Consider the following 11,482-nt stretch of genomic DNA (forward strand, 5'->3'; position numbering starts at 1 on the left):
GGTTTGCAGTTATTGACTTTCCTCACGGCTACCTGAGAGCACTCTGCATTATATGCCTTTGTGCACTGTAAACATATTTACAGTTCTGGAAATAGGTACTAAAGATTTTCCACTTCTATTCTATAACCAATCTGTTCTCAGATTTCTTTCTGTGAGTGAAAGTGATTTAGAGATCAACCTAATTCATTAAGTTAAATTGCTCATAGCCATTTTCTTTTTGCACAATAACGAGCAGAAGCAAACTTGCATTGCATTGAAGAAACAAATATCAATTAAGCTCAATTACAATGAGAAATTAGATGTAAGGATCTGAAAATGTGTTCCAATGATTCCCACCTAGCAGATCTACTAAGTAATTATTAACACATATAAGCAGTTTTCTGGATTAGAACAGCAAATCCTTATCTATTTTTATATAATTTGAGAACCTTATGATTGTAAACTTAGAAAACAATGGAGGCTTTATTCCTGACTGCAAATCTGTGGATACGTGCCTGAGTTTACTCTACAGCATTTTGTGCTTGTGTCCTTTAAAAACAACGGTATAACCCATATCCTGTGCATAGGGTTTGGGGATATGAAAATGCAGAGGCCATCCATGTTCATGTTCCAAAGTCTGCTGATGCCCAAGTAAATGGTGCAGCTCCTTAAAAAAAGGAGCTTTCCATTTTATACTTCTGCTTCTTTGAAACACATAAGCTTATACAGCGGTGACATTTTAAGTATCTCTGAAATGTTTCCCTCTGTTTCTGTATTTCTATTAAAAAAAAAAGTCTCAAAAATAACTCACAATCCTGCTGCGATGCACTCCAACAAAAGCACATTTCCTCTGAGCTCCACTTTGGTACTTGTGCTACCTGTTGGTGTTAGAAGAACTGGCTGCCTTTCTGTAACTGGCTTTGCTGGAACAAGAATAAGTAAAACAAATAATTTCTAAATTGTATTCTAATATCAATCAAGTGCATGCATCCATTCTCACATTTCAAACAGAGATTTTGGTCATCATCAGCCATTTGATTAAAAGTCATTGTGCAGCACAACTACAAAGCTGAACACATTAGTTTTTTGACAGACGTAACATATCTGTTAAATGCCACAATTTTGAACACACAGAAGAGAAATGTTATTATTAAAAGACAGGAACAATTGATAGAAAGCTTTTACATAGGCAACTATGCAGTCTTAATCCTAAGTAGCTGCTGTTTCATTCAACAGAACTATTATCGGGAGTAAGAGGCCACTGGTGTGAGGAACAGTGCCAGACTGAAAGTTACTGAAAACTACTGGGCTTCCATCAAAATAAGGCAAAGTTATTTTTAATCAGAAATATAAACCAATGGAGTGAAAGGTACAGTCTGCTTTGGAATAGGTTTTCATATTTTCTAGACAATGTGAGACATTGTTTCAAAATTAATCCTTGGATTTTCCTCTTACTATATATTTAACTTTAATTCAAGCTGTTCCCCAGTCTTGCAATATAGAACCTTGATTAACCTGTAAGCAATAACCACAGTAAACAGGCAGCTATAAATATAAGACTCATTTCTGACATTATACTCTGTTGGCTTTTGAAATACATGGTATTTCCTATGCCTTCATGGAATTCATAATAAGAGTTTTCTGTAATTATAGAGCGTTTTCTGTGAATACTCTAATGTTCTCTTGTAGCAATTTTAATGTATAGAATTAAATTGCTCTGAAGTGCCTTAAGAGTCTGAAACATTACAGTAAATCATCTTGTTTTATTAAAAATGAGATTATAAACATAATAAACTTGTAGTTTGTTAGACTTTGGGATTTACTGATACATTAGCATAAATAAAACACTTTGTTTTAATCCAGTATGGGCTGTGAATTTCTTAATAACCAGTGCAGAAACAACTTAAAGCTGTGGGAGAACAGAGCAGTCTAGAGTCAAGGACGCAGCCAACAGCCAGAGCAACAACTCAACTGCTGGCACTGCCAAGGGCTGCTGACTCACTTGGCCAGACTGTGAGTGTTCAGATTACCCATGGTGGGTCTGAGCTGGGAGCCAACCCAACAGGGATTTCCTCACTAATTGTAGCTAATATATTGTTTTGTGTTCAGGTACTTATTTCTTGTTTGTCCCTCCTGAATAATATACAATTTTTATGTAGAGAAGTAAAATATTCTGTGCCCATGTTTTATTTTAGATTCACATAAGTTATGGTTTAATATGCACAATGCTCCATTTCACAAGGAAAAAGATAAAAAATGGAATAAATATCAAGTATTTTCTAAGTCACCCAATATCAAGTGGAGAGTCTAGAATCAGCGGAGCTCCACAGTCAGCCTTGCTAAACACAAATACATCTGTTCAGGAGGATTTTATTCAGAACATACAAAAGACCATTCAACATAGATTAATGGAAAGAACAGCCTAAACACCAAACAAACAAAATTTCTCCTACCCCTATGAATCTATTCGTACATTCAGTAAGTTATTAAATGAGAAGTGGATCTGGTAGGTGCTTAATTGTTGTTATTTATTATGCAGCACATGACATTGAATAGTTCTAGTGATAATGAACATAATCAAACTATTAGGTCAGTTTGAGGAAAAATGTAAAAAATCAACACAGTATAGAAGCAGTTTTTAAAATGTGCACCAGTGTGAAAGCACTCTTTTATTATAAGTGTTTATATTTTCTATGAGCCATATGTTAAAAGAGCATCGAAACATTAAATTTGCAAGGATCACACTGTGCAGTCCCTTTTTAAAGTATGTATTATCACCAGCACTAATTGATACCTTCATTAGAAACTGAAAAAGGAGCAAAAGATTAAGTAGCCATGGAGGTGAAGTTAGTTAACTAAATGCTACCATGAAACAAGGAGTATCAGTGGGGACCAGTGTAACTCACCACCATAAATATCAGTGTCACTCAAATTAGCAGCTATAGTGTCATTCAATGAATCCACTGAAATAAACAGAATATCATGAAGAAAGCATAAAAGAGGGATAAATAAAAGTTCTGGGAATCAAAAGGTGATGACATGGCCACGGTGAGTTAATCAAGTGATTGATTAATTTGTTTCAATAGTTACAGTAATAAAATAACTTAATATTCTTGCATTGGAGAAACATCTGAAAACTGTTATTTTTTACACTATTTTTTCTATGTATCAAATCTTAAAAGACATTTTTTCAAAGCACAAAGCCTTATAAAGGGAAAAATGACAGCTTTTAAAATCAATTATATTTCAAGAAAACTGGAGACTACATTTCAAGTTTATACAGTCATGTAATTTCTTATTCAAAATGAAAATGATAGAATTCTCTAGCATAACACTACTTAACTTTAGCATATAACTTGAGAACTCTGGATATATACTGTGTAAGTATGAAATTAGAGGTGATGGAATACCTACTTGAAAAGACTTTTACAGATATGGGTTGTTTCTGCTGTATAGTTTGTGTATGATTAAATCTTGCATAGCAGATATAGTCCTCCCGAGTGTCTTCTGGTTGTACATTAGAAAAATAAAGATCTCCATTTAGACCTTGGGAAACTCTTTCACTTTGAGGCAGCCTTTGGAAAGCTAAGGGAAAACAAGAACACATTTATGTCAAATATAACTGAAACACTCTATTATTATGATCTGTAGACTCTACATTCATTCAGTTACACTTGTTTGTGGCTTGGTACACACAGACATTTCTAGACTTCCTGATGAAATCCCTTGTCTGCCCATTCCCCAGTGGGTTAATCTACAACTTCCATTAAGATCTCCAGCTGCGTTTGGGCAGTATGTCTGCTTGTTTCCTCTGTTCTACAGACATGGAAATTCACTGAATCTTAACTTAGAGGGAAACTTCACCATCTGTGGTTTTGGTAAGCAATGGTCCACTACATAGAAAAACTGCAAAATGTCAACTGCATAAGAAACAAACTCACCATTATCCATCCAAAATATGATAGGTGGTGGTAAGCCAACAGGAGGCCTGCAGTGCAGTACTAGTGAATCACCCTCACGAACGTGATTTGGTTCTAGCTTCTCTTTCGTCCACAAAGGCGACCCTACAGAAAGCAATTTTGACACACACACAAACTATGGATTGGCAAAACTTCAAAAATTTAAAGGGAAAATGCACAAAGTATTCCAGAGAAATGGAGGAACTACATCCATCAGAATGTTAAGTCCTTTCATGTTAGCTAAAGTTTTTATTTTTGTTCTTTTTTATGTTTTCTTGGAAGAAAAGTACATCAATAATTTAATGAAAGTATAATCAACTGATTCAAATTATTTAGTCTTCTCACTAAAGGTTTTATAACACTATCTTGAAAATTTTTAACTATACCAAAAAAAAAAGGGTGATGTACTAAAATAGAAAAAGGGGTAGCCATTCCTGAAGTCATATTATATACACACTGTTTAATTAAGATGTGAGAACAGCACATTTTAAGCTAAGAAGCTTGAAAACTAAACTGTGATATAGCTCAAAAAATGCTGAAGAAACAATCCACCGTTAATTAAGATTTTTTAGCTTCTTTTTCAGTTCCAATATGTTATGTTTTAAAGCTATTACAAAACCTATGGAATACAGACTTCATAAACAGAATAAAAATTATCATCACTTATGCCATCGATGTCAACAAATTATCCTTAGAGCCTTAAGGATTTAAATATTTTCTTTTAGTAGTAGTGTCTTACATACAACTCAGTTTTAAACATTATAAGGTTATCCAGACGTATCAAGAAAAAACCTCAGTTATTAAATTTTTGTAAAAAAAGCATTTGAGCATAATCATGAACATGTAATACAGTATTATACCTGAGTATCAGAAAACAGGCAATAACTTCTAGCATGGTCATTTGGATGACTGAGTTTTTAAGAAAGGAAAACAAAAAGGCAGGAAGTTCATAAGGGAATAAGAAAACCAAAGTGTTTCACACTTTATGGACATTAAGAGCTTTACTTACTAGAAGGCCTTATAACGATGTTGTTGGAAATGGCTGCTCCTCGTTCATTCCTTGCTGTGCACTGGTAAACTCCCTCATACGCTTCTGCCTTCCCACCATTCATAATATTTATGACAAGAGTCCCTGAATTTGGTTTCATTGTTACCTGTGCATCTTTATCTATCTCAAAATGAGTTCCATTGCGTGTCCAGGAGAAGCTAAAACATTAAAAAAAAAAAAAAGTTTATTCTTAACTTCTTTTTCTAGATTGTATGAAGAAAAAGAAGAAAAAACTAATTAACAAAAATACATGTTATTTTTTCATTAGCAGATAAGTGAGACTCGCTCCCAAACTAAATTAACTAATAAAGCTATACAGAACTTTTACTATAAGAAATCTGGCAATATTTTAAGATAAAAGGTTTGTCTGAACTTGTTAACAAGAGCTATTTCAAAGTAAATTCTTTTTTTTAAGTATACAGTAAAAATTTCTGAGGCTAATCATGCATGGAAAAGAACTGATTTCCTTTCAACTAAAAACGATGCAGTAACATCTGCAAGAACTGATATTCTACAGCTGCATTAGCATTTCCATTATAAAACCTATTGTTGAAAGGGTTTATAAACCTGTCTTTAAAAACTTGCTCAGGGCTGAAATGTGTCATCTCAGGCCCCAGCAGGAGACCATTTCTTTTAATTGATTCGGCAATTTTGAAGTTATGCAAGTGAATTAAGGACTGTGGTGAGTTTGATTTCTTTTCAGTATTCTAAGGCAAACGTAATTCTCTAACTGAAATTATATAGTCTGATAGCCTTTACTTAACCTAGTGAATTTATACTGATGCTATTCAAAACAAGAGATGTTTTGAAAAGTAGTCATTAAACATGAAGACTATTAGAACTCATTAAAGATGGTAAAAAAGCAGAGATTCATAGTCTACAGCTTCAACTACTGGAAAAACCACTTACTTGTGCTCTGTTTGTGGTCAGAAGTATAGTCACAGAGAGCTTGACCAACACCTATGAAGTGCTGAGCACTCACAGCTTCAAATGCTGTGAACAGCAGTTTTTGTACTTGCTACACATTTCAGCTTCAGAATCTTAAGCACTAACACTCCTTTTGCTGGTTAGAATGTTTCCTAAAGTATAAAGGTTAGTGGTACTGGAAAAGCTCAAATTCTAACTGACTCAGATTGTGTTCTGACCTTCTTCAGCAGCTGGGCAGGACTGATATTTGCACCTTGTGTTGGGGGAGAGAGGAACTGGACCTGCAGCAGTGCTACAACACACTGCAGTGGTTTTGGGAGGACTATCATGCATAGTGAACTAACAGCAAGCCTCTTCCTTACAGATTTGCAGGTGAAGCTTCAGAATGGGGGGTTTCAGTTATCAATAATATTAAGGATGGAAGAAAGTGTAATTTGGATTCAAATAAGAGGTGGACAATGTGGTACAAACCCCTGGATCTGAGATACATGACAATCAGAGTCTTTTCTGTTCTAGCTGTAGGTAGCAGCACATCCACAAACCTTTATGCCAGGTGCTCATACCAATAAGAAGTTATCACACTGATATCACACAGTTCACACTGTGGGCTGACAAAGTCCACCTCTGACTTCAGAGCTCTGGAGCAGCTCAAGTTCCAATATGCATTTGCAGGTTATCAAGAGTAATGGACCAATCAGACTAACTACTGATACAAATTAAATCAATGTCCTATCTTAAAAAAAATGAGCAAGACTAAGCACAAGCTTATAAAACTCATTAGAAAATTCTTTACTTAAATCCTGTCACTTCCTCTGTAGCACAGGAACAAAGCCAGATCCATGTTTGATGGGGAATATGAGGATGTACAGCAGAGAGCCCTGGCACATGACTCAGGTCTGTGAGTCTCACAGACAGCACTCTTTTTCTCTGTGGTAATTCCAGCCACAAGCATTCAAGAGAAACATCTGCAGAAGCAATACAGTTGTCCCAAAGTGGACAATAATGATCTGATCCTCAAGGTCAACACCCAGACTCTTAAAAATGGCATTGGGCCAGCCAAATCAAAATGTTGGTAAACACAACAGCTCTGTGGCACTCCTGTCCTCAACAGAACAACAGAAAGGGTAAGAGTATCCCAGATAATCTCCATCTCCTCCATTCTGCTGCCCAGCATGATAATGACAATGCCAAGGCAATCAGCAGGAATAATGCAGAAAAAAAAAGATTATTCAGAAGAGATACATCTAACAAGCTCTGTCTTTGTCTGAATGAGCAGTTTTGGATGGATCTTGCTAGTAAGGTCTAGCACAACACTGCTAGAGCAGAGAGATGCAAATTTCTATGTTCACAGTCTCTGCAATCAAGAACAGTTACTAACAATGCCAGAATATATAGTGGCTACTGATGTTTCCAGTGCAGGTACTCAGAACCTTGAAATGAGTACTTTTCAAATATTTCAAGATGCTAAAAGAGGATCTTAAAATGGATGATGATCAGGAATCTGATCCATTTCTGCCAAAACCAAAAGTTAAGGCTATTAAATACACAAGGCTGCTGATCAATATAACTGATACAGACTACATAACTTTGAACAAATTATATTCGTTCAGCCTCATAAAATGGAATTATTTACAAAACATTACATTTGAGTGCATTAGCGTTAGTCTGACTTTATTCCATGTCCACTCTTCTTAAACACTATGCCTACACCTGGCACATCATCCAGTTCACAGTATAGCATGCCTCCTAGTGTGTTCCATGGGCATTTACCTACCTGCTCTTGTAATAACCAAGTATTATTTTACTGTTAGAGCTTTGAGAAGAAAAAAAATGCTACAATTCCTTGAAACAAATGTCTAGATATCTACAAATGTCTAGAAATATAATTTGTCTTCCAAATGTCTAGAAACATTTCTATGTCAAGTGTTCTAAGAGTCAAAATTGTGGTACTATCTGGTAGCTGTGTAATTTACAGAGGTACAGATGTGTGCATGTGTCTGCATGTACAAGCACATTCATACAGATAATCTTGATCTTCTTAGTTTAGAAAAATTACAGTATGTTCTCCTTGAACTCCAGAGTTCTTCCTTGCTCTTAGGCCAATTAAAAAAAAAAAAAAGAAAAAAAAAAAAAAAAAAAGAAAAAGAAAAAAAATAACAAGCTACTAACCTAGGAGGTGGCTTTCCTTTGGCTTCACACTGTATTACAATATTCTCTCGAGGGTCAACAATGTAATCTTTTGGAGATTGCTGAGTTATCGTAGGAGGTTGTGACACTTCATTATGAAATACAACAAAGAGAAATGATTTCAGCAATGTTTTCAAAGTATCACCGAGACACTTTTATAAGCAGAGAAAGAAGAATTGCAGTTAGCAACCAAATCATTGATAGAAGAGTGGGATTAAAATATCCTTTATATCAGGAGGCTGAAGCTCTCTACCCTTGTAAATCAGCATGGCTATACTAACTTCCATCTGAGCTACCCTGATTTACAGCAGATGAAGATCTTGGCCAAAAGGTTTAATGAAAACATCATTTCTATACCTCAGATTTCAACAGATTTTCATAAAACCAATGGACACTCATATTCTAAGTCCAACAAATCTGAAATGAAGGGTTGCAAGACATAAACCTCCAGAAAATGGTTTTTTACCACACAGAAGGAAAAAATATACATTGCTTTGTGCTTCTCAACATTTTATGTATTTTCAAATTCTCTGTGGGTGAAACCTTTCTGCACATTTATTATGCTTAACATATTGCATTAATCTACAAAACATGCTTTTAAGGACTATTTTTCAGGAGTAAAAATGTGTTATAAGCAAAAGTCGCTCTTACAAATGATAAAAATAGTATATAGCTTCCAAATACAGTAAACATGTAGGAAAAGTAAAGCACTGATTGCCTTTAAGAAGCCCATTAAAAATACTCTCAATCTTGTAAACTGTCCCAGAAGAAGCAATGATTTAACATTTGTGATTTGCCAAGTATTATAAAACCAGGAGCACAGAACAAAATTGACCTGCCAAAGTTGTTGGTGTCTACCTGTTGTAAGTAATTTGTAACCTTTTACCGTTATCTATGCCCATTTTTGCAGTCAAAAATACTGTTTGTGATATTAAGATAGTGAGAAAGGTGTCTTCCTCAACATTCTTCATATGTTTATAGTTTAGTGTCACCTAAATAAACCTGTTTAATAACATGCCATGAACATCCCTAAGTGCTGTAAATCACCTGTCCCTTTGCTAGTGGGTAATTTCTAGCCACTGGAACAAAATATTTCAACCATCAGAGTTGGCTGTGTTCTCATGACTCACTCTATCTAGAGAGTTAAAAATTTACAACTGGGGTTTTTATTTAGGTCTTCCTTAATCAAACCATTATACATTAAGGACTCCTTTGCACAGACAGAGGTAGCTGTCTGTAAAACCCTACCTGCAAGAAAACAGCAATGAAAAGAAATCAGATCATGGAATCATAACAAAACACAGCAGCTAAGCAGAACAGAACAGCCCAGGGAGAACTGGGTTCTGCTCCTCAGTGCACAGGGGAGAATCCTTGAAAGAGGGAGGCAACATCTTTACATGATGCCTCTGTGTCTGTTTCTTTAGGAGTACTTGAAGGCAGTCCTTTTCCCTCTCAGAGGCATTTCTCAGGGTAAGTACATGTCAGATTCTTACTTGGGAAAAGCAAACACACTCTGAAAAAGGATATGACACAAACACTGCCCAGCCTACAGGATATTCCATCTGATGCACATCAAAGATCTGGAATCTCCACTCCTGTGTTATGGACTGCACTTAAAAGTGATTAAATTAAGCATAAAACTAAAGCTAAGTTAGAGCCAATAAAATATGAGGTCTACTTAAAGAGCTATATCCACTGTGGACATAGAAATATGTCCACATCAGATATGTAAAATGGTACAAAAGTACATATATTCCAATAAATTTATTTTTATCAAGTATATTTACTCCTGAAAGTAGTAATAAAACACTACACATGCTGATAATGAGTGAAGATTTTAATGTTCAAATAGCACACCACCAAAAATCACACAGTTAATTTATTCAGATTATCAGAATGTTGTTTTATGTACAGTAGTATTTTCTGAACACTGCATGCACAAAACATCTAGATACAGCAAACCAAATTATCAGCAAAATGTCAGAATCACAAATTTTTGGACTGCAAATTCAATTAGCAACAAAATCTGTATTAATTTTCAGCACCACACAGCCTATTTTTAGTGACAAGTAACTTACATTCTTCTAGAAGTTTTGCTTTTATTCCCACATCAGAATCAGCAGTTGAACGGACAAATGGAGATTAAAGAGAAACATTTGTTAGTGAAGAGAAAATTAGCAATTTTGAGAGGGAAGATAAGTATCTCTGAGAAGTACATTGGTCACCATTAAAAAGAAAGCATTTAAAACATTCAGCACTGCAACCCATGCAGCGATGCTGGAAATTCTAGCCAAAATTTCCATTATGTCAGATATTACTAAAATAATCTTAAAGCTTTTGGTGTGAGAAACTTTCCTGAAGTGCTGATTTTTTAAAGGCAACCATGCTACGTGATTTTGGCCCTGCAAGGACATAAAACACTAATACTGAGGAGACAGCAGCAAATCAGAATTAATGGAGTGCACGACCCTCATGCTGCAGTCAAAATCAATCCGCCCATATGATCACATGGAAGAACAAAGAGAATGCTTCAGGCTAAAATTACTCTTGTAAAGACAAAAGCACCTAGTTCTGCTCAACAGACTTGCAGCCCTTTTTGGTTTGAAAAATAGCTAAACCAAACCAAACATCTTAGCTGTCTTATTGCTTACTTCCAGTGTTTTGGATAAACATGTCTCTTTATCAATAGACCAAATGTCCTTGAGTCCCCTACATTTTCAGTCATTCTTTGCTTGCTTTGAGGAGACACTGAGTAGGAACTAATGAACTTGCTATGAACAGGAATTTCTAACCTGGATGAAAACTAAATATTCAACTAACCAAGTATGTTCTCACCACCAGATCTCTATGGTGGATATTCAGGGAAGTTCCACAAAAAATTGAAGCCCTTCCCTTGTGGTGGTCTCTCAGAGCTCACCATTATTTATGAAATTATTAGCCATCATTATTTACGAAAGCAATAACGCCATTCTAGATGTAATTTCTGGCTAAAAATTCAAGTATGTAACTTTATCAGACCTCATAAAGTTATTAAGCATGAAATAGAAGGGAATTAAATTCTCAGTACAGAATTAAAATGATACATCCAAAAGGGCGATTCATTTTTGTCTATTGATGCATTTCAGGTAAATTTAACCCAAAATCTTGCTCTTAAGGTAACAATATTAGAGAGGTGCAGAATTTATATTAGTTGCTAAACTACAAGATGGTTTAAAACACTATTTATAGCCTGCAAAGATGTTTAAAGAGAAAAATTAGGTTTTGAAAGTAACACATTCGTTTATTCATCAAACTTTCAAAGCCTTGTTTAACCCACAGCTCACTGCTCTAAAGGCATTTACAACACAACAAGTTGGAAGTGATTCAAATATATTGATTTTGT

At 35.2% G+C, this 11,482-nt stretch overlaps 1 protein-coding gene across 25 annotated transcripts in view; it reads right to left on the bottom strand.

The window, feature by feature from the left end:
* NRCAM (neuronal cell adhesion molecule) overlaps positions 1 to 11,482 on the bottom strand; it is a 146,989-nt gene that overhangs the window by 54,372 nt on the left and 81,135 nt on the right. For 13 of the 25 annotated variants that reach the window (XM_063396652.1, XM_063396650.1, XM_063396651.1 and 10 more), the window contains 7 exons: positions 10,179 to 10,196; positions 8,083 to 8,188; positions 4,948 to 5,144; positions 3,921 to 4,043; positions 3,394 to 3,564; positions 2,886 to 2,942; positions 791 to 902 (listed from right to left, as the gene is read on the bottom strand). In XM_063396652.1, the coding sequence (XP_063252722.1) occupies positions 791 to 902; positions 2,886 to 2,942; positions 3,394 to 3,564; positions 3,921 to 4,043; positions 4,948 to 5,144; positions 8,083 to 8,188; positions 10,179 to 10,196 (784 nt within the window). The remainder of the gene's footprint in view (positions 1 to 790; positions 903 to 2,885; positions 2,943 to 3,393; positions 3,565 to 3,920; positions 4,044 to 4,947; positions 5,145 to 8,082; positions 8,189 to 10,178; positions 10,197 to 11,482) is intronic. The other 12 variants (XM_063396654.1, XM_063396660.1, XM_063396653.1 and 9 more) reach the window with 3 other exon arrangements.

Source organism: Prinia subflava, chromosome 4 (genome assembly GCF_021018805.1).
Source record: "Prinia subflava isolate CZ2003 ecotype Zambia chromosome 4, Cam_Psub_1.2, whole genome shotgun sequence".
In the NCBI taxonomy this organism is placed as follows: Eukaryota; Metazoa; Chordata; class Aves; order Passeriformes; family Cisticolidae; genus Prinia; species Prinia subflava.